General features: G+C 49.9%; 1 protein-coding gene across 7 annotated transcripts in view; it reads right to left on the reverse strand.

The window, feature by feature from the left end:
* Mtss1 (metastasis suppressor 1) overlaps positions 1 to 27,464 on the reverse strand; it is a 141,670-nt gene that overhangs the window by 10,436 nt on the left and 103,770 nt on the right. For 4 of the 7 annotated variants that reach the window (XM_005410954.2, XM_013507913.1, XM_005410951.2 and 1 more), the window contains exons 4-10: positions 19,024 to 19,108; positions 17,826 to 17,917; positions 14,567 to 14,641; positions 10,412 to 10,423; positions 2,703 to 2,860; positions 1,722 to 1,829; positions 868 to 965 (exon numbers count right to left, since the gene is read on the reverse strand). In XM_005410954.2, the coding sequence (XP_005411011.1) occupies positions 868 to 965; positions 1,722 to 1,829; positions 2,703 to 2,860; positions 10,412 to 10,423; positions 14,567 to 14,641; positions 17,826 to 17,917; positions 19,024 to 19,108 (628 nt within the window). The remainder of the gene's footprint in view (positions 1 to 867; positions 966 to 1,721; positions 1,830 to 2,702; positions 2,861 to 10,411; positions 10,424 to 14,566; positions 14,642 to 17,825; positions 17,918 to 19,023; positions 19,109 to 27,464) is intronic. The other 3 variants (XM_005410950.2, XM_005410952.2, XM_005410948.2) reach the window with 1 other exon arrangement.

A 27,464-nucleotide genomic window follows, 5' to 3' on the forward strand; every position in this document is an offset into this window, starting at 1 on the left:
GGAAGGAAAGATACCACACAGCCAGCTTTATCCCAAGGGACGTTTTCCTTGGCTAAGACACAGAGTCCAAAAAAGATGACAAGAAACCAAATGACAGCCTCAGGGGCCAAGTATCAGGATGTAACCTCTTGACCTGAGCTGCCTGCCAGGTGGATCTCTATGTAAGCTGCAGTGTGAAATCAAACACAGCAGGATGTACAGAGAAATTTCTTGCATACACAGACTGCGCAGACCCATCCTGCTCCTTAATCACATTCTCAGGAAGCAGACATTCATTTGGCTTTGAAATGTCAAAGTGGCCAGCAGCAGGTATAGTATATCAAGAAACATGATCGTGTATGATGATGTTTCCCACTTTCAAGGAAAGACAAACTTTCCCAGTGAGCAAGAACAGCCACCTAACATTATGAGCGTAATAGTGCTGCAGGTGGCAGGACTGTTCTGAAAGAGCCTGTGAGTGAACACAGAATAGGACCACTGGGCAGAACAAGGTGATGGTGGCACCCGTGACAGTGGAAGAAACCCATTTACTAGATGAGCACAAAGACTGGGCTGGGCATACACCGTGCTGCTGCCTCTGTCTGCTCCGGCAGCAGTTTGTGTAAGAGGTACACTACGTTCCCTTTTCTTTAGTCCTCATGGCTTTTGCTTAAAGAGGAAAATCAAATGCGGCATCATAACATGGGAAAATCCCTACAGCATGCAGCTGAAAGAGCACGAAATCTTTACCAGACTAAGCGCTGAGGGGCTGCCTTTCTGACCCCAAAGTAATCCAGAGCGCATGACTGTTCTTTTAGGGGATCATCTCATTCAGCACACTGAAATCAACTTGGCCCCCAAAGCAAGCGAGACCCCACTTTCACTTACCTGCAGACGCTTGACTTTCTGGACATGGTGGTGCTGGGAGAAGAGGGAGGCGTCTGATAGGACCAGCTGTAGTCAGAACCTTTCAAGTCCAGAATCACCTGAAGGGACAGAACCAAGCAGATGAGCAAGGTGCTGAGAAGGGAAATAGCCTTCGTCACACTTCAACACCCACTGGAACATCAAAACGCTGCCCTCACAGACAGTGGTTATTAAAGAAGAAAAAGAGAAAATGGTTTTTTCAATTTAAGAGCTGTACTACCAATCCATCAATGCTGTAATCCGCGGCAAGCAAAAGTACAGCTGATATGGGATGCACAGAGCAAAGAACAGCATGAAATGTCCACAAAAAGAGAGCTAATCACAGTGGCCATTTAATGACCTGAAGAGCTCTTTCTGCCCAAGGCTAGAACTGGCAGGAGTTTCACCTTCTAGCCCCATAAGGGCAAGAACCGTTTCCAGACTTGCTGAACGGACACTGTAACCACTTCATACTCAGTGGTCACCTGTAGCCCATTTGCCCAGGATTAGGAACGTAAAAGCTGACAGAATCAAGAGCAAGGGCTCAAGAGACAGCTAGACAGCTTGGCCTCGGTCCCACACCATCCCCACTGGCCAGGTGAACCTGGGTAAGTGACTCATCTCGCACAGGCACAGTAGTAAAGACGGGCTGAAGAAGTGTGTGCAGAGAGCTTGGAGCAGTGCCTGACGCACAACCCTGGCACTGGACAGGGCTGTGGGGATTCCCACGCGTTCTATGCAAAGGACGGGGTGAAATACAAGCCCACTGACCGATCGAAGCCCTGAACTTTCACCTGTTTGGTCTGTGCCCCCGAACGCCTGCCTGTCACCCCTACCTGTTCACTTGAGGAGGGAAGTTTGTGAGGGTCCATGGTCAGGCTCTTCAGGTCTTCTGATATGGTCTGCAGGTGGGTGATTTCCCCCAGCATCGAGATTTCCTCCTCCTGCAGGAAAATAATCCATTCGTTATTACCACAAGTGATTCCTCACGGTCTTAGTCCAGCAGCTTTTGTTAGGGTCCCTGAGCACTGCGTAGCCTCTTCAAGCCTTTCTACTGTGTGAGCAACAAGGCTGTCTCTTGCTTTTTTTCATCATCTTAATAAGTAGTCCCTAGTCGGGGAGAGGAACAGACATATCCACTCTTTTCCAATGTTTCCAACTAGGGTCAGGGGCCTGGGTTACAAAGAGCTAGAGAAAGTTGTATTCTCAAGGCACATGTCAAATCCGGCATCTTGCCCAAGGCGTGGGGAGGTGGAGTGATGCCCTCTTCTGGCCTTCGAGGTGCTCACCCCAGGAGTTCTCCATTCAATTACAGGATGTAAGTAACTTATTTAGAATGAAGTCTGAACTGATTTCCTGGAGGTTTTTTTTGCATTAATTTCACGGCCACTTCTGGGGAACTAGCTTGGCCAGCAAGTCTCAAACATCACCTAGACAGCTTGTTTGAACACAGACCGCTGGGGCCCCAGCCCAGAGTTTTGGTTTCTGCGGTCTGGAGTGAGCCTGAGAACTTCAATTTCTAACCAGCTCCTGGGTGATGCTGGCCACTGGGCTTCCCTGTGAAGAACCACTCTACCAGGCCTCCGCGGTCTGGGGGAAAGGTAAAGTGCAGCATCTGGTTCCGACTGTGCACAGGAGTGGACCACGCGGCCACCAGCACCAGACTTGAAGACGATCCCTGGCCTACAGACGTGACTCACCACTGTGGCTGCTGGCCTGTGGGACAATCTCACCAGCTCACAGGCAGATGCAGAAACACAGAAGGCAGGCCCTTCCACGGCGGCAGGGCCAGCCTGCCAGAGCTCTCTTCAACTTACGATCACTGGCCGCAGCATGGAGATGAAGGTGCAGAATCGGCCCCGCTCTTCAATCAAAGCCTTGCGCACTGCCTGCTTTTCTGTTTCCTCCAACAAGAGGTATTTGTCATTGACATCTTGGAGAGCACTGTCCAACTGGGGCTGGATATCGCCTCTCCCTGTGAACGAAACAAAGCCCCAGTGCGGCTTGCTGAGATGCCAGCTCGGGAACAAAGACTCCTCCTCCCAAGGCTCCTTGCTGGAGTCGAAACCACAACTTTCCAGGACTTAAATGGGGGGCAGGGGAGCTTACACTCCCAAAAGATTGAAGGCAGCTATTTTCCTTAGGACCCGATTTCCAACTTCCAACACCTAGACAGCACATTTATATGGTTTATTCATGATAAAAATCTCCTGAGGGGCCTCTTCCTGTCCTGCTTTCTGGCCCTGCACAACCCCCAGAGCAGTTGCCACAGAACCGCACGCCACACAGCCAGAGAGGACTCTTTCCTTCTGGAGCACCCCAAGGAGGCTCAAGATGGACAGACAAGCGGGGTCCCACACATTCACAAAGACAGCACAAGATGGTGCTGTTGGGTCAACCTCAACAAAGAGTTTCTGTTCCTGAAGACAAAGGAGGCAAGCAGCCCCTCCCTGCTTCTGGGGACCCTAGAAATCCTTAATAGTTTGTTTAAACCCCCAGTGGAGGCTCCTAAGTGCTCTTCCTGTAGAACAAACCCAGCCACAAAAAGTCCTGCAGTCAGGTGTGTGTCAGTGATGACTACCAGGGTCTATGCCCAGCCTGGCCGGTGTCCTTTATTCCTCTGGCCATACCCACAGATCCTAGTTAGCAGAGGGGACCATTTCCAGAGTTTCACAGTGCATTTTACTCTTTTAAACAGCCCCAGAACGTGAGCAGCGAACTGTCTTTCTAAATAAAGCCTGATTAAAGCACAGCCACATCCGTTCACTCACACACTATCTAAACCTGCTGCCCCACCATGCACGGCAAAACGTGTGTGACACAGACTGCACGGCTCTGAGCCTGAGAGCTCTTGGCCCTTTGCACATCGAGTCTGTTGACCTGAAAGACAAATGCGGGCAAACAGGCTGCCTGTCCGAGGGAGCAGTACCACCAATCTCATCAGGAGGTGGGGACACACCAGACACCAGCTCCTGAACTTCCATCCTGGGCTCCCCTGAGGCATTCTACCTGTCACCCACACACAGAACTCCTTAACTTCTTCAAGACAGGATTTTGGTCTTTCCCTGAAGAGCCCCCAGGACAAGACCAAGTATGGCAAGCACTCAATAAACATCTGTTTAATGGCTTCCTCTCTTCCTCAAGGATGCAGGGGAAGCCATCCTCATATATCAACCAGCTGCCAGAGCCACTAGCCTCATAAAGTTTTAGTAGAAAAAATCCTTTACAAACGTTCTAGGATGGATTTTCCAAGGAGCAAGCACTCCCTCTTGCAGACACCAGCACGCCAACCTTCCTACCCCACGGACAGGGGTTCAGAGAGGGAAGGCTACAGAAGTGTGGGGTTCCCTAGTTCTACACTAAAATGCAGGTTATACAACCGAATCCATATACTCTGAATAAAAGCCCACTGTGTGCGAAGCTCCAGAGGGGACAAACCTCCTCTCAGTCCCTGGCAAGACACTGTGGCCAGCGGCAGCCTTGCTGGGGAGGTCGTGTGGCTCAGGGCTAGTCGAGGCCTTCTTTAAGCCTCTCCCCCCCACATGTTGTTCTAGTGTCAAGATGGCTTAACCCAGGTGGAGATGCATGAAGAGGTGACAGCAGATTACTGCTGGAGGTGATTACTGACGGATTACTGACAGCAGATTACTGCAGGTGCTGCTTGGACATGCCTTGGTTTTGGCTGGGGTTACACCTAGATGCCCCCACCAAGCCTCCTGTGTTCAGAAGTCAGGCTTCTGGGGGTGACTGGACCGTGGGAGTCCCACAGGTGAACAGTGGCTACAAGTGCTGGTGGAGGAGGTGGAGCCCCATCGGCAGGGGCAGGTCACCAGGGCATGACCCGGAAGGGTGCATCTTCCTCCCGGCCCCGCCCTCCTCTCAGCCTCCTGGCCGCCAGGTTGTGAGCAGCTGTCCTCCCTCCGTCAGACCTTTCTGCCACGCAGCCTGCTCTGGTGACCGCTGACTACAGACTGAAAGCCATGGGTTCATGGCTGTAGGTGCCAGGTGTTGCGTCTCAGTGACGAGGAAAGTGACTGAAATGGTTATGAAAGGGTATCTACAAAAATAACGAACTATAAATGTAAGAAATTGGAAACGTGTTACCTTTACTTCCTTTCCAAGTTAGAAGGCACATGTCTACTTGTAGTAACAGGTCTTATATCTAGTAGGGAAACACCAGGCACCTGCCTGTCCTCTTGCAGCCTGTAATCCCAGCACTCAGGAGACTGAGGCAGGAGGATCACCACAAGTTCAAAGCCAGCCTTGGCTACAAAGTGAGTTGAAGACTGGCCTGAACTAAATAGCAAGACCTTGTTCAATAAATAAAGTGATTGTGTTATCTAATTTGGTAAGTATAGTTTATAATTTCCTATGTTTACAGCAAAGTTATTTTGGATATGTACTACATTATAATTAAAGGACTCTCAAACTGTACCATTCTAAAGTATAAAGATTGCTCTGACTATGGTTACAGTGAGACTATTTCCATTTAGAATACTTCATAATCTGAAAACACAATGACTGTATCTTAAGTTCCTAACCCAACACATAATTATGTTTATAAAAAACAACTGTGGAAGAAAATGCTTTGTATCCCACTGGATGCGCTGATTTAAAGATTCAGTCATCAATTCTGAGTCGCACTGGTGCTGATTTAACACAATGGGCTCTTGGGATCCCAGGACTGCCTCCAGGAGCCCCACGGATGCCAAGATCCTGGATAGTCAAATCCCTCTTACAAAATAGCAGACTGGCACACAACCTATTCACATTTCCCTGCCTACCTAACACAATACAAATACTATGGCAACAGTTGTCACCCTACCTCACTTAGGTAGTAACAACAAAAAGCCTGCACATGTTCAGTTCAGCTGCAATGTTTGTTTGTTCTGAGACAGGGTCTCACTATGCATTTCAGGTTGGCCTTAAACTCACATTGATCCTCTCGCGTCATCCTCCCAAGTGCTGGGATTAAGGCATGCACCACTACGCCCAGCCTCAGCTGCAATTTTTAGAAACATATTTTCGGTCCATTTGTGGTTAAATCTGTGGATCTTAGGTGTGAGAACCTCCTGGGCGGCAGTGTTTAGGGCAGTCATCGCTGTCCCTCAGCCCTGGCTGCTCTGCTCCCTCAGGACCTGACTGCACCGTCTCACCTCTGCGTCTCCACCCATGCAGCCCTCAGGACACCCCACCTGGACAGCTGCAGAGGCTCCTGAGCGCTGCACTACCGGTCCCACAGCAGCTCTGCACTCTGTGCAGACTTGATCAGCCTTGTCACTCTCAGGAAAGCGCAATGTCCCAGCTGGCATGGCCTGCTCTACACGCACGCCTGGGTCCTGCTGGTCCTCCCACAGCCTCAGCCTCACTGGGCCCTCCCTTCCCGCCTCCCTCCCATCCTGCAGGTCTAGGCACCATCCTCACAGACTCCCTCCTCCCATCTCTCCATCCTGCAGGTGCCCTTCCCCCAGCAGAGTCCCTCACTTGCACTCAGGAGTCCCCCACAGCTGTCCTCCTCAGCACTCCCCCGTTCCAATTTCATGGGCATTTCCCTGGTTATTAGTTCGGTATCACTTTCCCTTGTTGATTAAAAAGTCCCACAAGGGCAGAACCTCCCAAGTCTTGCTCAGTACCACATCTTCTCACTGGCATCCTTTTGGGAGGACAGCGGACTCAAAATACTTGCGAATGAACAAGGCACTGTGGAATAACCTGGCCCCAGCTTGCTTACTGGCTCACCCATTGTGCCCTTAAATGGCTTCAGAACCAACACATTCCAGAACCGCCAATCAGCCAGAAGAAGGGAAGGCGAAAATGCCTCAGATGGGCTTTCCAGACAAAATTCCTGAGCAAAGAATTGCATTTGGCTTTTTCTATAAAATCTAACTCACTGTTAGTCTTGAGACCTTTTTTCCACTGTCAGTCTCCAGGTCTTGATTCCATTCACGCTGAGGAATTCTTTTTTTTTTTATTGGTCTTTTTTGAGACTGGGTCTCGCTATGCAGTTCAGGCTGGCCTTGAGCTCACTTTATAGCCCGGGCTGGTCTCAAACTCGCAACGATCCTCCTGCCTCAGTCTCCCGAGTGCTGGGATTACAGGTGTGTACCACCACACCCAGCTCCACGCTGAGGAATTCTGATGAATACCAGCCAGAAGCCCCTTACACCTGGCCCTGAAACTTTCCTCTCTTCCCAGATAAACACGCTGAATGGGCAGCGTGTCAGAAGCCCAAGCAGCGCCTTCTGGAAGGAGAACAGTGTCCTAACTGAGTAGGGAGAATTACAAAGCTCTCTGGGTGAAAATCCTCTATCAATTCCCCAACGTTTACGCTTTATTTTCCTTAATCTCTATGTAAACATTCAAGGGAGAAATTAATACCCCTTCTAGACAGGGCACCCGAGAGTGCAGGAGATGCTGTGGTTTGCCCAGAGCCACCACTCCCAGACGGAGCCAGTTTCCAGTCAGTAACCACACGGCTGGCATCAACATCTGGATTTCTGTCCAAAGCCAAGAAGCCCGTTTTCTGCATTTTCTGACCACACCCAAGCCAAGCGTTGGGCTCGAGATGCCAGCAGCTTGATACCCCATCTCACAACCGGACCAGCGTGGTCAGTGTCACCTGCAACTCCCAGCCTGCACCCCGCCCTCTGCAGCCACAGGACGACTTCAGGACTGTGCCGAAGGCCACGGCAGCCAAGGGCTTCGAGGCCAGGAAGAACCACCCCAGGATATCGCGGGCGGCAAGTGTCACAGGAGTTAGCAAAACCTCCAAAGCCACTTCTTTCTTCCGAGACAGACACAGAAGGACGCCACCGACCCTGCAAAATGACCTCCCCCTGCCCTCATGAGTGCTGTTCCACCTTGACACCCAATCTTTGGACTTTTATACCTCACAAGTCGGAATGTGTTATAACCAATGGTGCCTCATGGTTTAACTGGCAGTTATTTTTTCTTCTTTCAGTGGTCCCGAAAGTAACGGACCATCTAACAATTAACTGATGCCGCCCTACAGTCAGTGAAATCAGGGCTGTAAACACTGGAATTTTTTCATCCACAGGTGGCTGCCCTCACCACTTCTGTATGTCATCTTCTACTCTTTATGCCCTATAGCATGTTTCGGTTGATTTCTCCAAAGAAAAAACAACCAGAAATCAAAGACAAATTTCAACAAGGAAGATTGAAGGCTTTTACCCTTAAAATTTTTCAAACAAATTCATTTTGTTATTCTTTCAACCTAATGTACCTCTGTTTCCCTTTTCATAGGTGATATAAGAACAAAGGAATTAATTCACACACAGCGCTCAGAGCCACACGGACACAATGCGCCCTCGGCAAGGCTCCAGTGCCATCAGGGCTGTGTGACCTTTTCTTTTCATCACACACAGCAGGGAGAGGAGGCAGGGTAGGGTAGAGTTTTTTTTAAAGTGAGCTTCCCTTGGAGAACCTCTCTCATGTAATTAAATGTGAAAGATCCCATATCCTTTGACTACAGGTGGAAGTTTCATCATTAGGCTGTTTTTCTAGTCTTAGCATCCCCACAGTTCATGTGTTGGAAACTCAGCCCCTAAGCTCCTATGTGAATGATTTTGGAGGGGAGGCTTTGGGGAGTGAGCAGGAGCAGACGCGGTCGGAGACTGGGGTTCCCATGGCAGCAGTGCTGTCTCTAGAGGGACAGGACAGACCTGAGTGGGCAGCGTGCTCTGTCTCAACGTCCTCTGACCTGTCACGATGCAGCAGAGACCACCAGAACTGGGAGCCAGATTCTCAGCAAAAAGCTTCATAGAACTTAAGAGCCAAGAGACTGCCCTCGGCCAGCCCCTTACTGCCTGATTCCGCTCACGTCACATGTCCAAGAGAGGCAAATCCAGGTACAAGGGACAGGTGAGCAGGTACTGCGCTCAGGGGCTGGAGGATGAGGTGATGTGACTACTGAACAGGAAGGAGGTGTCTTTTGCAGTGACAAGAATGTCCTGAAATAGTGGCGGTGGCAGTACAGCATTGTGAATGTATAAAAAGCCACCAAGGGCTAGAGATTTAGCTCAGCAGCACAGCGTCTTCCTGGCAAGCGCAAGGTGGTGAGTTCGATTCCCAGTACCAGAAAAAACAAAGCAAAGCAAAACAAAAAAACCACCAAAACATACAATTTTAAATGGTTAAAATGGTACATTTTATGTTATGTGAATTTTATTGCAATGAGCAAAAATCCAACTGTGTCTTACCTTCCTTCCATTTACTAAAAAAGTGCTCAAGCAGTTTCACAATCACAATATTAAGAACTGGAAGGGCTCAGCCTTTTAAAAGTTGGGGTAGTGAACGCCTACCATCTTGTCTAGTGAAACTGTATTATCTCTAATGTTTTATTAAAGAATTATTTTCTTATTCTCTTTAATGGCTTGAGCAATCTTTCATTTTTACATATGATAATCTGAGCAATGTAGTTGAGGACAGCAATATACAATGTAACCACCACTGTTGATTTGTAGTAATTTGTCTTGAGACCCTGTATCACTTTGAATGTTCTTGCTTTGATCTGTTTATGTTCGTGATACTGGCATGCTGCTACTGTTCTATTTTTTTGTTTGTTTGTGTCTCGTGTACTATTCTCTTTAAAATAAAAAAATAAAATAAAAAATAAAGGTTGGGGAATGATCAACCCAACATCACAAGTGGGTGCGCAGACACAAGTGTGCCCCATGACAGTGGGCCATTCCCCCACCAGCCAGAGGAGATCCACGCGACTGGGTTTGGTGCAGATGACAGAGTCCAATCCGAACACCTCGTCGAGCTGTCGGTCAAAGGCTCAGAGAACAGCTGGGTGCATCAGGCAAGAGGGCACACTGACAGCTCGCGGACAGGCTTCCCGGGACAGGAGGGACAGCACAAGCCTCCAAAGCAACTTGCGGTTTAGTAGCACAGTCACTCACATTCAATCAAGAGAGTCATTTGGGGTTGAATTTGAAGATCAGGTCCCTTTGAAATGAAACATTTCACAAACTCTGCTGAAATAAGAAATACTTCTGATTTTTAAAAAATGAATTATCATTTTTGGAAAGAACCGTATGGTCTTTGGCAGGCAAAGTCAGATATTTGCAACCTTATTACAACCAAATCTGATTTGGGAATTATTTTGAGGAGTTACTTAGTGTAGCTCTTCATGTTTTGTTTGTGGAGTGGATACATACATGTACGCAGAGGTGTACACATGTATTATGCAGAAACATGCTGATTTCCTATAGAATAAAGGTATAAATCACTTGGTATTTCTTTTTTCCAGGAGTCTGATACTGAATTATGCAGACGCCAAGGCCCATAGCCAAACATCCAAGAAAAAAAAATGATTAAAAACACACGCACACACAATTTTATTAAAGTTCTGGGGGGGAAAAAATTAAAGTTATGGGAAATTAAGTGGCACGATTGATTGTTCTGAGCTGGCAGGAAAACTAGAATAGGTCTGAACAACCATGGAAAGCCCACAGCAAGGACCACACCGTGACCAGCCACCACAGCGTTGGAATGCACTTACCCAGGGCGTCCACTGGCGGGGGCACATGGTGAGAAAGTGCAGGACACACAATTGACACAAAAAGGAAAACAACAGAGTCAAACTGGTATTCGAGCAGCGGCCTCCTTACCTTTTGCTCGCATGGACTGCTGCCACTGTTCAGCTCTGTCGGAGAAACCCACACCCACGGAGAGCTGTGTGTCCTGGCTGCCCTTCTGCCTGCCCACTACTAGTGCTCCTTCCTCCTCACCTGCACAGAAATCTTCCTAGTCACTCACTACACAAACAGAGTGAGGGTTTTGTGAAGAGAAACGAAGAGTGTACACCCCAAAGAGGCCAATTCAGATGCCTCAGCAAGAAACTCTTCCAAGTGCAATTTATCATAACCTGAAAATCATCAGGGAAGTCCAACAAACCAAACTTTAAAGTAGAATAAAAACTAAAGGAAATTAAAGAACTTAAAATTTTAATATATGATCCCTGGTACCGCAAAAAAAAAAAAAAAAAAAAAAGGTAAAATTTTAATATAATGACAAATACTACGCTGGTATTAAACTCTTATCATATATGGATTCTTTAAGTGGTTCACATGTAATCATTCCAATTCTTCCTTGCAAGGAAGTCCCTGATAAGCTTTGAACGGTTACAGATCAAAACAGAAAGCTTTACCATAATTAATGTTTTTACTTATTTTTGTAGGGCTGGGCCTCAAACCTAGTGCCTTAAACAGACTAGGCAAGAATTCTGTCCCTGAGCTATATCCTCAACTCAATTTTTAAATTTAAATTAATAATATGGAGGCTGGGAATGTAGCTCAGAGGTAGATCACTTGCCTAGCATTTTAAGTACTTGAGCTGGATCCCAGTTTGATCCCAGGGACTCAATCCCCAGTGCTGCAAAACTTAGTAATAATAATAAATGATAATATGGGAGTTAAGGTAAATGAGAAATAAGGCTGCTGACTTCACACACTAAGACGGACAAAAGGCATGCAAATCAGTATGTGTGCAACTTCTGATCCTCCCTTATTTCTCCAGGACTCCAAAAGCACTGAGCTGGCATCAGGCAGCAGAAGATACTGGCTCAGTTCCACACGGTCTCCCCAGCTTCCTGCTGCTTTGTCCCCTTATCTGCTGACAAGGCTGGCTCCACCCTGTGCTCTTGACCCCCTGCAGGAGGGGACCATCCCTCTCCAGCCCCAGTCCCCGCCCATGTGCACTCCTGGGAGCCGTCCCACCGCCTGCCATGCATACACAGCTGGGCCACATTTCAAGTTGCTTCAGAAGGATTTGGGGATAAAACCTAATGACCCATGTAAGTTTTTTTGACACAAATATTTAAAGACCTTTAGATTACAAATTACCACTCTATAATTAAAAACGATAAAGAACATGATACCTGGTGAAGCTGCAGGGTGGGAAGGTGAATGATCACATACCTTATGTTGTCTGCCTACATGAAGGTGCTTATATGCACAAAGGATGTGAAATTTTGACAAGGAAGAGTGAAAGAATTTCTAGATCACAGACCTCAAAAAAAACAAGGCAGACAACTGCTTGACAGTGCCCTAAAAACAAATGACTGTCTAGTTGTATACATCAGATTTGTTCCATGAGGACAAACAAAACTACCAGAAGCCTTCTGTCCTGGCACACGAACAGTTTATAAGAAGTCAAGTGTCCAGGAATCTGACCCTTGAAGAAAATAAAAGACACCTCAAGAGGTTTTGTAGCAGAAAGGGAAACTTCAGGTAATCACAGCTCAAACAACCAAAAGCCTTCGGCTCTCTTCTGCTCCCTAAGCAGTGAGCTGTTCTCAGGTCATGTGCCTGCAAGGACAGTGCTCCACACGAGATTATGGCTGGAACCTTCTGGAAGAGCATGCTACCCTCACGAGACAAAAATATGAGCTGAACACTGGGTCCAATAAGTGCTCTTAAATAATTTAGAAAAAAATGGACAAAGGTCATCCTGAAAGTAACCAGAAAATCATCTGACTACTTCAAGGTACTGATCTAATGGATCTTGCAGGCTTGCGCACACCATCTGCAAAGCACAAGGTGGCAACAGAGCCTTCCGAAAGCCCAGATCGCACCTCCACTCTCTCAGCCACTGGCCCCGTGCCTGGGAAAACCTCCCAACTCGATGCTGATTACTCCAAGGCCCCTGGCCAGACACACTGTGTGTCACGAGCACCCAGGCAGTCTGAGAGTCCCAGACCTGCCTGCCCAGTCCAAAGGGCAGCCCATTCTATCCTCCAGCAGCCCAAGCCAACACTGGCCAGATCTAGTTGCCGGGAACTTCCTCTTACATTGCACTGTGACCAGCCCAGAGCTCCAAATTCCAGTCACAGGACAACACTGGTGCCTTTGAGGGGCAGGCGAGGAGCCGCTCAGCCTCCAGGCAGAACTTAGATAGAAGGATTTTACTGCTGCACCCAGAATTTAAGGACTGGAAAAGAGAACTCAGAACAGCTAACCAAAAATAGCTACTTTTTCTTACTCCCATCCTCTTCACCAACTCCAGCCCTTCCTAAGCCTAGGCGTCCTCATGGACCACCTCTCTGGGCCCATCAGCCCCTCAGAGCTGCTAAGCGGCCAGTGAGGCAGACCAGCCTGTTCTTGACAGGCCCCAGGCCTGACGGACTGTGGGAACAATTTTATTTGTAAACATTCACCATTACTCACTGAAATGTCATTGGCCAGAAGCCCTATTATTTGTCAAACACCAGTCCCCAGCTGTTCTCACTGGATAGAATATAAATCTGAGACACACCAGACCAGAAAAACACAACCCAAAGAAATTTCCAGAGCCAATCCAGGCAGAAAATCTGATTGCAGGTAAAAAAAATTCTGCTGCCTTTATCTTGCAATGGGCTTATCACTGTTGTGAAAATTGAGAAGAGAGGATTTTTCTTCATCCTGGGATTGAACTCAGGGCCTTCACACTGAGCTACATCCGCAGGCCCTTTTATTTTTTGTTTTTGTCTTTTCAGACAGGGTCTTATATAACCCATGTTGGCCTTGAACGTGAGGTGCTCCTCCTGCTTTGGCTTCCTGAGGGCTGGGATTACAGGTGTGCGCCACCATGCCCAGCTTCCTTTTTCCTTTGAAACAGAGTCTCAAAAGTAAGGTGCCCAGCTGGGCTCACACTGAATGATCCCTGTCTCAGCCTCCCAGAGTGGTGGAACTACAGACATGCACCACCAGGCCCAGTTTGGAACTTTAAATGTCAAAGTTTAAAGACTGTCCAGTCCTCACCTCCTCCCGAGCGCCCTCCTCCCCTGCATCCTCCTAAATGCATTTCTATTAATTCCAAAGGAAACTGCTTGTTTTGGAAAGAGAAAGATGGGTTCAAAAGCACTCTCCCTGAAAAGGCTGGTGTCCCAGACGAACACCATCATCCGAGCAGCACAATGGGAGAGCCCTGTTTCCTCAGCTGGGGTACAGAAGATTCAGAAACTGGGGCTCCACAACAAAGCCTGAAGAGTGTCCGCGTCTCTGCCTCGAGGGAAGGTTCTTCCCTCTTCACCCTTACTAAAATGCGGCAGACGCCTGCAAAGTAGACACACCCCGATTTTTCTCTTCAAACTCCCACCCATCCTGAAGGCGCCGAGACGGGCCACGGGTGTGGGCATTCATGGGTTCGGGAGAGACAGTAAGCGCGCTATACCCTCCTTGGTTTCCTTCAGTGGTAAATTATGAAGCTCTGCCCTCACGAAGACGAAGAAAAATCCCCCAAATAGCAGTGCTTTTCTGGCTCCCCTGCAGCCCCTTCTCACACCCTCACAAGACTTGCACAACATGGAGTGAGTGATATCGTTTCTGTGACAGTTACTACAGAATTACACAAGGCCTGTTCTGTATTATCCCAATTCCTTAAAAGGCTTCTGAGGAATTCACAGTTTTCATTACAAGGCGCAGTAGGCACAGAAAATGCCTACTTCAGAACGACAAAGGTGCAGAAGGAGTAAGGAAAGTACCACTTGGCAGGGCTTCGAATTCCTACAGATCCTGCACTCCACGCACTGTAATTCTGAGTCTCTCTGCTCCTATGTTCTCCAGGGCCCTCCCACGAGGGAGTCTATGCACCGAGCACCTCCCTTTTAAAGACAAAACCCACGACCCGTGCTCATTTCTCTCCATGTGACAGTATCAATGGCAGAATTTTCAGTTACCTTTCTTTGCTTTCTTCTGCAGTTTCAGTGTATCTGAGGACTTCTTTTTTATCTCTTGGCGAGCTTTTTTATATTCTAAGAGAAAGCAGAACATTAAGTGATTTTACCACTTTGCTCAACAGAAAATACTTAGGAATATCCACTACCTTTGTCAGAGAAAGCACAAACTGACAGGCAGTAAATAGCTCTACTCTATGATAAAATAGAAATACTCTATGATAAAATCTCACGATGGCATTTTATAACAAAGGAACAATTTACATGAAAAGCAATAAAATGCACTCTGCTCTTTCCCCATCATGCCAGCCTTAAGGGAAGATGTCATCTGGGAATATTTTGATAAAAACAAAAAGAATTCACAATTTCTTGGTTCAAGTATCAGGAAAGATTTTCAATGTCACCTACTTTCCCAGGGCACAGAAGGTACGGAGAAACGTTTGTTGAAGGCATAAGCAGACCATGGCCAGAACAGTACGCATGAAGCCCAACTCCGCTCCTGTCCTGGCTGTGCTCTACGCCCTCTGCTAGTTCTGGCTCCTCGTGCTGCGGACAAGGCTCGAGCAGACTGGAGTGAGGTCTGTCAGCAGCTTTCTGCTCTTTCCTGACGTTTCTCCATTGTCCCCACCTCTCTATGTGGCTTGCTCTCTGGCAAGGACACTTCCCCACTGCCCCAGATCCAGTGTGTGTGTGATGAGACCATGTCCACTCATGGGACCCATCAAACACGACCCCATTTTCCTTCCCCGACCAAGCTTGTGCTCAGCTACCTTTGGCTTCTGCAACACTTTCTCTCTCTGGTTCTCTCCGCCTTCCCAACATGCAAAACTACACCTCGGTCTCTCTGTGCAACCAGAGGTACAGCCTAGCAGCTGGGTTTCCTGAGGTATGGCGAAAAGGGCTTCTCCCAAGCCTGGTGCTGGGACCCTGAACCTTCAGATCTGTCTAGACAACAGTGGGTACACACTCACTCTTAGGCCCAGCTCTTTGTCTCTGCACATGAACCCAAAGGACAAACTGAGAAGTATTCTCTGCACACAGCAGCAGAGGGGACATTCAGTTACAGTCAAGGGTTTCTGTTCTGTCGGATGAGGAAAGATCAAGCAGAGCTCTGTATAAGCTGCTGCCCTCTCCCTATAGGGTCAGCAAAGTCTCTCTTATAAAAGCTTCACACAACCAAATCTGAAGTCTTTGCTAAAAAACAAAAAAACAAACCAAAAACCCAGCTCTGCTGCACTAGCAAATAGGTGCATTCAGCGAAGAAGTAACATGAACAAAATGCTGTGGGATGAACATGAACTCTCGCCCTTTCCCATCTGAAAGAACAAAAGTACTTCTGCCTTCTTTCACCTAACGGAGGTACCAAGGGACACACCAAGTGAACCCACAGAAGACAACCCGGGGCTGACTATGACACGGCGGTCAGTATATCTTCCAGCCTGCCTGGCTCACTAACTTCAGATGAACAGAAAAAGGCTTTTTAAGATGGTATCAAACTAGGTCCCAGCTGGGAAATGCCAGCAGAAGTAGATCTTCAGGTAAGTCTTTTTAAAATGACTCTTAAAACAAACACAGGCTCAGGATGACATTTTTCCTGTAAAAGATGAATTCTAATTTTTTTTAAGTCAGCGTAGAAAGAATAAAAGATTTCAGTAACTTTTTTACACAATTGCTAAATATTTGGCAAGTCTACCCATACTTCTAAAAATGTCTTTTTTCTTTCACATAGTTATAGTTTACTGCTTTAATGACAAAAGCTATATGATCTGTGTGTGTACTGAAAAACTGGAAACAAAATGACTTTTGCCCTAACTCTTCCTCAAAAATGCAGGAAACACTAGTATCTTTTCCCAAAGCTGGAATCTCAGCATACACAAGCCCTTGCCATTCCTTGTTCTCGAAAGGAAACAGTTGCTGAAGTTTTTTGTAAGACCAATGTCCATGAAGACACAACCACAGGAGCCTAGAGTCCTAACCGAGTTTATAGGACAAGCCCCCAAACCAAGATCGGTTCGTTTCTGTGGCCCGGGCGAGCAGGCAGACACAGAGCACAGTACAGACTGAACCGCTCCAAGGTGCACGAATGAGAGACAGGATGAAAGAGCTGAGCGCATGCAGAACTGCCCAGTGGCTACTGACAGCCCCTGGGTACAGATTAAGTTTCACGGTATGGCCGGAAGCAGGCAAAATCAACCTTCTCTGAGGCCAAAAAGAGGCCTCTTTCCAGAGCCCATGGACAAGTGTCTCCTGCACATCCCCAGAGCAGCTGCTGGCTGCGGCACACCATGGAGTCAATGAGCTCCTGCATTAGTAAGAACTGCATTTATCTCTCCGTGTATCTTGTAATATTCACACACGAAGAATGCCAGGATGACCCCAAGGGGACCAGGCCTTACTGTGAAGGTCTCACTGGCCTGTGGAAAGGGAACAGCAAGTATCTTCTCACACCAGCAAGGTTCCTGAACACTAACTAACCAGTTCACTACAGACAATACAGAATGGCCGGTTCTGGCAGGTAGCCCAAGGTAAGCATATCAGAATCCTGGTTTTCCAAGCCTCCTGAGGTCCTTTTTGTTACAGTTTATCTAGATCCTCCTCCCCCTCCCCCTCCCCCCCCCCGAGTGTGTGACTGATTTGTAGAGCTATGCTGGGATTCAGGGTGCTGGGATGAAGGGTGGGTGATGGCTGGATCAGTCCACTGATTGGACTGGCACAGCCCTAACCTCGGTAGACTGGATACAATGTAAGAGACAGAAAGAGACAGAGACAGAAAGAGGCTTGTCTCCCGCTTCCTGTGCTTGTTTTTGCTGTCTTCCACCACCATGAATGGCTGCCTCTCTGCCACCGACCCCGCCTTGGAGCCAACTGATTACGGACTGCAGCCTTTACAAACAGAGCTACATAAACCTTTTCCATTTAACTGCTGGTGTCAGGTATGTTGTCTCGGCAATGAGAAAAGTGACTAAAACACTCTTAAGAGTGACCGCCCGGCATCTAACCTGACACTGCAATGCACATTTAACGGAGCGGCCACAGCACCACCACACGGTCACACTGTCACTGCTGAGGGAGGCTTCATGCTTCCCAAAACCACACTCAGTCCTGCGACGGGATCCCTCTGGGCTTCTCACCCGCAACACAGAAAGGCCTCTCAGGAGAAGCAGGGACAGAGAGGCTCCTGGATGCTCTGCTGACAGAGGCAGCAGCACTCACAGCACCCCGCCCCTTTCAGGGCACGAGGACACAGCACATGAGACTGTACCTTTCGCATGGTCTTTATCCAGCTGGTTGGCCACTTTCTTCCACTCCTCCATCTGCTCTTGAAGTGGGTTGATCAGACAGTCAATCAAAGCACTTTTGCCAAAAGAGAAAGAGGAGAGATTAGACAGAGGCTGTGAGGCTTACGTTTCATCATCACAACAAATCTACATCACACCCTTGAGGTGAGCAAAGCAGCGTAAGGAGCCAGCGCTCACACCCTGTTCTCGGGGTGCTTCTGCGAAGACTATGAGAAGCAGTACGCACGACTGGCCGGAGCGACCCCTCCTCATTTCCGAGCACTCGTGTTCAACCAGGCTGCAGAAGCAGGGCTCCCGAACGGCAGTCACCCGGGCCAAACAGCTGTGCGGGTGGGGACGCAGCACGGCCTGAGATCTCAGGGACTCACGGGCTCTAGTGCGCATTCAGGATGGCAGGCCACCAGGGTACACTGACTGTGCCTGGCCCTGAGAGCAGAGTGGAGGAGATCTAGGGAAGTCTCAAGCTGTTCTACCAGCTTCCAGACCTCTGGGAGGTCAAGGGACTGCCAGGGGCACCCCAACTCTACTCTGTGCTGTCGCTCAGACGCACCCTCCAGCCGCTGCTGTGTACACCACTCGGAAGCAAGCGCTTGTTTTCCTTTCTTCGTCGGCAAGCACACACCCTCATGCCGCTTCGGCACTTCTCCCTGCTCTGGAAGCCTGCAGGCGGCACGAAGGGCTCCAGGGGAAGCCTGGGTCAGGACAGCGTGGCACACACTCTCCCTTCTCAGCAGCTCCCGCCAGGTGTGGGGGCCCAGCCTGCCTCAGCAGGACGCACTGGTTCCTCAGTTCAGGGGGGAGAGGGGAGATGCAGGCAGAAGCACCGAGACAATGGGATGGGGCTGCAGGCACTGAGCCCAGCGGCCCGGCTGGCAGTCCTCCACGGCAGCCCCAGCCTAGGTCAGTGATGGCGAGCTTTTCAGAGCCTTCAATGGTACAAACTGCCTGCTGCGGCACGTGCGCCATAGGTTTGCCACCACTGCACTAGACCCAGGACGGACAAGCCGCAGGGCTCCCCAAAAATCTTGCTCAATGAATGGCAGAGTCGGGGAGCCCAGGTTGTGGGACAAGGGCTCTGCTCAGCGCAAAACATGGCACCTATCACCATTCCCCCACCCCAACCAGCAGGTGCACTCCGCATCGGGGCACAGCGCTCCTCACCTCGAGAACTGCCTCAGCTTGGCTTCTATGCTTCTGTGCCGCATGCACATTCTGGTGAGGGCCGAGCCGATCTCCCGGGTGCCGCCTGTGAGAGCAACACAAGTAGAACTGAGCGGGGGTGACAAGCAGGAAGGCCCAGGATCACTGGAGAACCTTAAAAGCAAGCCAAGTCTCACCACCCTGCAAAACTAAGCCACTGCCTCCCAGACTTGTCATGGATGTGCGTGCACACAGAAGAACACACATTAAATATACATATGTATGGCGCATGTTTATATAGCCCCCAAACTCTGATATTTCTTGTTCTATCTGATTTTTTGTAATCCCGGCTGTGATTCACAAATCAACTACAATCCACTCATTAATGAGACCTATAGTATGAAAAAATTACTTCTCACAGAAGATGATCAAAACAGTGTCTGATGCTCAGGGAAAAGTTGTAGATTTCCTTCATCCGAATTTCTGGCTAAATAATCCTCCCTCAACATTATTTTGATGGCTAAGGAGGGGCTTCAGCTAATTATTTCAAGACGCATGCTCTAAAATGCAAGTCATTGAGAGAAGAGCAAGGCTAAATAACAAAACATTTTCTAAACGGCTTTGGCGGACACCAGGGGCGGCATCTTCGAGCTCAGCAAACGTGGAAGAGGTTGCAACACAATTTCCTTTCCCAAAATTCCTGCCCTACTTTCCCTTCGGACACATCCTTCTCTAAGGTGACTTGTGAAGTTCCTAGTCCCTTCCCCGCTTAGAAACAACGCTTGAGTCAGCGTCCAGCGGGGCAGTGGGCGCCGACGGCAACCTAAGGTGGTAACTGCACATCAGACCCTGGAAGGCACGGTTATCAAGCTCGGCAACGCACTGGCGCTGTAAACGCGGGCTAACAGTCGAACACTGCGCTATTTTTAGCAGACAAGGCCTTCAAGGGAAAGCCGAGGAATTTACAGCAGGCTTAACCAAGTCACGAGAAAAGCGTTTCCCTCTGATTACTACGCAGAACATTCTCCGGGTTCTATCCGGCCTCTCTTCTTGATATGCCAACGTGTTGTTTCAGTTGCACCTGTTTCCAGCCTGTCCTGCAAAATCAACAGGTTTCTATAACCAAACTGTAATAACAACGGTGACCCAGATTAAACATTAATTTTTATACTTTATTCTGGCCTGTGAAGAGACGTTTTTCTAGGGGCAATCCTTCCATTTCCTTCCTCGACAGGAGGCTTCCCAACCTTATCCCCAGGGCCCTTCGCTGCGGGGCTCCCTGAGCAGCTTCCCCGCGCAGGAGCACCCCTGGGCCCCTACCGCTAGAGGGCAGCAGAGTCCCTGGGCTCCCCGACCTCTCGGATGATTGGGGCCGCCCCTAAATTCAATGCCTCCTGCTAGTACCCAAAGTTCACAGGAGCAAAAGCACCCCTTGCTGAAAATTACTGCTGTATAAGGCCCTGACCAAAAAGTAAGTGTCACCCAAGGCTAAGTGGCCAAAAGGCGTTAAAGTGTTGCCCTTTGCTTCCTGGCACTTGTGCCCAAGGGTCCAAGGACAGCTCGGAGCCTGCCTCACTCCCACCTACCTCCTGCTTGCCGCTCCACCAGGGAGCCAGCAGAGGGCGCTGCACCCGCACACTCGCCCCACCTCCCCACAGCTCCAGCTTCCCAGAACTCTTATTGCTGACCAGCAAAGGCAAGGAACACTTTATCCCCAGGGAAATCTCTCCTGGCCTTTCTGGGCCTTCATCTGATAAAAAGTTAATAACTTGGCCATACCAGAAGCCAGCACCCTCGTGCATCTCTGCTAAGAGTGTAGACTAACCCTGTCGCGCAAGAGAATCTGGTTCCTCTCTCAGGAAGCGCCCTGACCACAAGCACCCTCTGTGCCTAGCAGCCCTGATGCTAGAAATTTGACCCAAGGACACAGCCAAGGGTGAGGGGAAATCTCCCCGTGAGGGCAGTCACTCCAATCCTGTCTGCAACACCAAAAAGCTGGAAACCCAGCCCCGCTACAGGAAGCTGGTTAGCACCCTGCAGGACAAAGCCACCCGGGGGAGCAGTGTGCAGGCTGGAGACCGCTGTGCACATCCACTCGTGCACCAGGCTCAGCCCTGGCCTCAGCGCCTTGCAGTTACTCACTTAACCTCACGACACTGCCAGGTGCACTGGTACTCTTATCGTGCCCATTTGACAGATGGAAAAGTACTTCAAAAGTTTCTCCAGAGTCATATGGCTGGTAAGTGGAACTCCACGGGGCTGTATCACCAGTTGGTGCATTTGGCCACTCAGCCACAGAGCACTTAGCAGCGGAGGGGATACAGAGGGCAAGCTGAGAGCCAAGCACAAACACCACGCCCCAGTTACTCAGCGGCACGCTAGCATGGGGATTGGGGCTGTGGACGGCCCGTTAGCCATTCTGGTTGCTGAGCTCAGAGCTGTCTAACTGGTACCGGGAGCACGGAGCTCATCCTGGCTCATTAGGATGGTGCAGACGGGAGGACCTCACAACAACCCCCGCCTCAACCCCTGAGACACAGCAAGGAGTGGAAAAGGCCACCTCAGAGGCCGGCCCCCTGCCCCATTCCTCTGCCCTCGTCTCAGTTCCTTCTCCCTAGACATATTTCATCCTGCTGGAAGCCCAGGGCCTCCCAGAAACCACTGGACTGTGGGGCATAACAAGCAGTTTGTTAATATCAGGCTGCACCTGACCACCACGTCTGTGTGGGGCGAGAAGCTCCATGAGAAGAGGAAGTAAAGAAATGCAAAGAAAGCTTCCACCCAGCAGTGTGTCTGTCCACCCTGCCCCGGGGCAGGAGGCAGGGGACAACCCCTGCGGACCCCAGGACCCAGTCTCAGCACCAGGGGCACCCAAAATAGGTCCACCTGTGTAAGTGCTTAACAACAGCTTATGCACGCCCTCACCCTTGCTAGATTTTTTTTTTTTTTAATCAGCAGCTTTGAATGAGAGGAAACTGGCTGGAGCTCAAAGAAGACAGAGGAGAAACCCGAAGAACTCCAACCTGACAGTGAGAAATGGGCCCACTGGGGTGGCTGAGGGACTTCGCTGCCTGAGTCCAACAAGATCTTCCACACCTCTGAATCCTGGGCGCCCAGCGCCCAGCATGGGTGCTCAATGAAAGAATCAACACTACTATTGGAGAAGAGACTGACCCCTGGAGGCTGAATCAGGAATCAGCTTGTCTTTTGTTTATGCCACAAATACTTGTGTACCTTATACGGGCAAAATATGAAAGGAAGGTTTAAAACCTTAGAAAAGGTCGGCCTAGAGAAAGGATGGTGTGCTAGTTTTCCCCTTCTGCTGTTACCAGTTATACAGACACAGGGCAATCCAACACAGGTCTCATTGGGCAAAATCAGTCTCTTTCTGGAGGCTCCAGGGTAGGTCTGTTTCTTTGCTTGCTCCGACTCCTAACCCAGAGGCTGCCTGCAGGCCTTGCCTAGTGGGCCCTTTCTGCACTCAGAGTCTGCATCATTCCCCACGCTGGCCTCTCCTCTGACCTCTGCTTCTGTCACAGGGTCCTCTCTGGCTGGTTCCTGTGCCTCCTTCACCCTGACCATCGGGGCCAACATCCCTATCTCCAGACCCATAAATGAATCCCATCCCACAGAGATGCCTCTGCGGACAGGAGGTGTGCAGGACACATTCACAACTCCCAGGATGGTGACTGGAACACTGCCAGGGTGAGCTGTTCTACTGGCCGCAGACTTGGGAGCAAGGAGCACACAGAGGGACCTTGGCGCTGACTCGTGGCATCCATTCACCTCTGATGATGCCGTTCCATTCCTCTGACAGTGGCTGCTTTGGGACAGGGACAAGACTTGGAGAGGAGCCGCCCAGGTTTTCCTGATCTAAAGAGAAACACATCAAGGGGATGCGCAGGACAGGAGCAAGGAAGCAGGCTGCCCGGCCACCGTGCTGCACCATCCTTACAGCACGGGCTACCGGCCTTAGTGAGGCCCATCCTGGAGACCCAAGACAGACAGAACCTGAGCCCCAGCAACCTCTCAGCCCCCTTGCTGAGCTTGCCCTCCCTGGATGCCTTGTTGCAAGAGCAGACATTTCTGTTTTGTGTTGTTTCTTTTTGCTGGGGATTAAACTTGGGGCCTTTGCATTGAACTACATCACCAGCCCTTTTTAAAATTTTATTTTGAGACAGAATTTAGCTGAGTTGCCTAGCCTCCGCTTGAACTTGTGATTCTCCTGCCTTAGCCTCCCGGAATGCTGGGGTTACAAGCATACCAGGCTACCACACCCAGCCACATTTCCCTATTTTTAGTTATTTTGATTTCGTTGTTTCTCATCAGCAGAAGGGAGAGAAGAGAAGGGAGAAGCACCCCTGCACTTCCTCCCGGAACCAGGAATCCACTTGTTGCGAAAAGAAATATAAGTTGGCCATCAATACCACTGCTTAGGGACACACAAACATTTATGGCCCAAATCCGAATTCTTTTCAGTGTGGCATAGGCCAGGCCTTTCTCCCACAGTAGGCAGAGCTTTTATAACGGGCACAAAACCGTCAATGACAACAAGGGGCCGATCTGACAAGGCGACACTCGGTGCAAACCAGACCTTGTGAGTCTCAGGGCAGGACGCGGCGCGGCAACGCACAAGCACAGGAGGACATGCACACGGCCCAGCGCACTCGCTGAGGGCCGGATCGCTTCCTACGGCTGCGACACAAAGCACCACATTGGCCGGCTGTGAACAGCCAAAACGTGTCCTCTGAGTCAGGAATGGAGGATGTGGCAGGGCTTCCTCCTCAGGACCTATGGGGCGCCTCTCCTCGATGCCCGGCTCCAGTGCCCCTCGGCAGGCGTGGCAGCAAGCTGCCCTGCTCCTTGGTCATGTGGCCACCGTCTCCATGTCTGTCCTGTATCTTCCCAGGAGACCATGGGAAGCCCTCTCCTCTCTGTGTGTGGCTGCGTCCCACTCTGCCCTTTCTCACACAGATACAGTACTGCCGGGCATGACCTGGGCAACTCAGTGACTTTGGGAGTTTCTGTCACAAAACTAGACAGAAAAAGGGCTGGGAATGTAGCTCAGTGCAAAGGCACTGGGCCCAATCCCCAGTACTAAAAAAAGAAAGCAAGCAAAGAAAAAAAATCAGTATTATTGGGTTAGGGCCCATTTGACAATCTCATTAGAACCTGATTTACATCTGCAGCAACCTTATGTCCACACACTCACCCTTGCGGGTTCCAGAGACGTGCTTCTGGAGAGACACCCTGCAACTCACCAGGAGCACCCCAGCACACAGAGGACCAATGTGCTGCCCAGGGCAGTGAAGACGAGGCTGGGCCCCAGAGGTAACGGGAGGTAACAGCACTGCGGTCTGCTGTGAGGAAACACATGCCAGGGCCCACAGAGCTGGTCAAGGGGCAGTCAGGAGCCAAACCCTGCTTTGCCCAGTACCCAGGGAGTCTTCCCCGCTACAGCAAGCGTGAGACACTCCCAGCAGAGGACACAGCCACATTAGCGCCATGAACAGAGCACAAAGTGTTCAGCGCAGTTTTTGGGCTGAGGAGTAAATAAAGAGAGCAAAGGCCCCAGAGCCACCGTCCCCCGCAACGGCCCCACGCAGCTAAACCCTTCTGATTGCCACCTGCTGTGGTGGTGCTGCAGAGAGCTGTGGCATCCATCAGCTGGCACTGTCCATCCCCCAGGTCACCTCACTTGCAGGCGTGGCCATGTCCCTCGCGGCAGGACTGATACGCAGGCAGCCTCGGCCCACAGCGCAGACAGGTAGAAAGCCACTGTCAGGCCAGCTCCTGCTGCGGGGAGGGCAAGGGCGGGGGCAGGCTTTGGTCCAAACACATGAACAGCGTAAGTCACTGCGCGCCTCAGCTGTCCCTCCAGGACAAACACTGTGGAAGGCCGAGGGGAGCCAGTGAGACCCACTGAAGAGTCCTTTCGGGAGCTCTGAAAGGAGCTCCAGTCACAGCACCCCCGGTCCCTACACACAAGATGCTGAACAGCCACCACTCCTGCAGGACAACCAGGAATGTCAGTGGACACCACCCAGGGGGCCATGTCCTCTTCCAGCAAGGAGGGCTCACTGACTCGGGCTTGCCCTGCACAGCCACTAGTGTCACACCAACTGTGACACCTGGCCTCCCTCAGACACTCAGCCCCAAAGCCATTAAGCTATTAAGGTCTCTGCCTCCCTGCCTCATAAGCACAGAGGTAATTGGAACTCATGCTCCTGTAACGAAGAAAATATCTCACTTGCCATTAAAGAAACATTAATTTAAATACACACAACTGACATCCCCCACAAAGTCAGACTTAGGGACACATTAATTCAACAAGCAGCAGCTATGTTCACCTCCAAAATACCGGAAATATCCAAGTACCAGAAGTGCCTGGGAACTCACACTAGGCAGGAGCTACAGTGCTGAACACCCACCCTCCTGCATCCATGGGAGGCTTGGAAGGGACCTGGAAACTAGAGGAGGAGGAGTCGTGGATAAGGACGTGACCTTCAACCTCCGCATGCCTTGGGACTCTATCTGGACACAGGCAGCAATGAGGCAGCCCAAATGTCTCTGAAGGTCACAAGACCAGGCAAAAAACTGCAGCCAGCCCCAGCAGTGTGTCCTGCTCGTGCCCTGGCCCATGTGCGCAGCAAGCCTCCGTTCAAAGCAGCAGACCTTGTCTCACCAAAATACACTGAGTGGGGACTTCTTGTAAAGCAATACCAGCGCCCTCTATTTTTACTATTTCTTGTTCGTAATCCTTTTTTAATGGTGCAGCGATACAACCTTGAGCCTTACCCATACCAGGCAAGCACTCCACTGCTCAACTACGTCACTAGGTTCATCCCCCTCAATTATTTTTACCATTGCTTCATCTGTATACAACCTGATGGCATCTTTTTGTTGTAAACCAACTTCTTATCCTATCTTTTTAAGCATTTATTTTGTACAAACAATGGGTCTTGATTTTCATACTCATTCCACAGACTCATTCATCTTATAATTAAATTATTTAATGCCAGTCATACCACCAGCACATGCAAGTTAGGGAGCGCGTACTCTTGGTTAAGTCTCCAACCCAGGTAGGAGAAGCCACCAGCAGTGAGCTCCCGACGGCAGAGGTCGGTATATTCTACAGGAAAAATAAGGAGCACTGGCTACATCAGTGGGCAAATTAGAGCTCTGGTGCAGCAATTATCAGCCAAATCCTCCAGGAGGGCACAGCGGAGGGTAACTAGCCCTGCTGGACGGGGCTGTGTCCACTACAATACACTAGCCACCCACAGTCGCCCCTCTCCTCCCACAACTCGGATCGGCCTTTTCCAAGGAGCTGGCAAATCAGGACCCAGATTAACAGTGCAGAGGGTTGTTTCCATGAAAGCTGGAATTATTTCTCCTTACACAGCCTAGAAGCAAAGGCCAGGAAGGAGAAGCTGGGGTACATGCCAGGAAGGTGCCTTGCTCAGCTGACTGCAGAGAGCCTCGGTCCATCTGCCCAAACCCCTCCAAAACATACAGGCAGCTGCCCTCAGCAACACAGCTTTTAAAGATGTCCCAGGCCCTACATATCCCTTGGCTGTTGAGTTTTATACTGCACAGCTCCAAAAGCTGCATTACGAGCTTCCTCCAGCCAAGAAGGAAAAAGGAGAACTGCCTCTGAAGCCAGTGTCAGGATCGTGGTGGGACACCTGGGGCCATCTGGGGCCATGTCCACAATGGCGGGCAGGCTTAGCTTTCCCATGTCAGTACACAAGGAAATGGTCTCTGCCTGACCTTCCTCACAGGCCTGTTCTCAGACAGCCCTCAAGTGCTAAAATGGCAGGTGTCGTTTCACCTTGGCAGGGGCTGGAAGTCTGCCCAGGCAGCACACCCCAGAAGCTGCCTCAGTGTGCATCAGCTGCCGCTCTGGCGAGGCGAGCAGGGCCTGGCTGGATCCACCATCTGTCACCCTGGGGGACACCTGAGGCTGGCGCTCACCATGGCCGAGACCATGCACGGGCAAGTGCCAAGCCTGAGCGTAAAGCTGAGAACCCGCCTTTCACAGTCTTCCTGGTCTGTTTTAGGAGATATATGTATTTTCTCTTCTTTTCTTTTCTTTTGCAATGTTAAGTGACAATACACATTTCTTTTCTTTTCTTTTCTTTTGCAATGTTAAGTGACAGTACACATTTTTTTCTTTCCTTTTCTTTTGCAATGTTAAGTGACAGTACACAACCTTTACAAAGTAGAGAAAACGTGTTCCAAAATAGCCTCAGAGCCGAAATTCTAACAGTAAGAAGAAAGGAGCTCAGCTCTTACACATGACCCTCCAGCTAACAAAGACCACACTCGGTACAAAGATTGGGTCCCAGGACCAAAAGCCAAAGGCCATTAGATGGGCGACTCCACCCAGACCAAAAAGGCAACAGACACATGGAGCGCTCCATGCTGCAGGCCAGGGCACGGCCGGGGCTAGAGGGACC

Source organism: Chinchilla lanigera, unplaced genomic scaffold (genome assembly GCF_000276665.1).
Source record: "Chinchilla lanigera isolate Chin_1 unplaced genomic scaffold, ChiLan1.0 scaffold00139, whole genome shotgun sequence".
In the NCBI taxonomy this organism is placed as follows: Eukaryota; Metazoa; Chordata; class Mammalia; order Rodentia; family Chinchillidae; genus Chinchilla; species Chinchilla lanigera.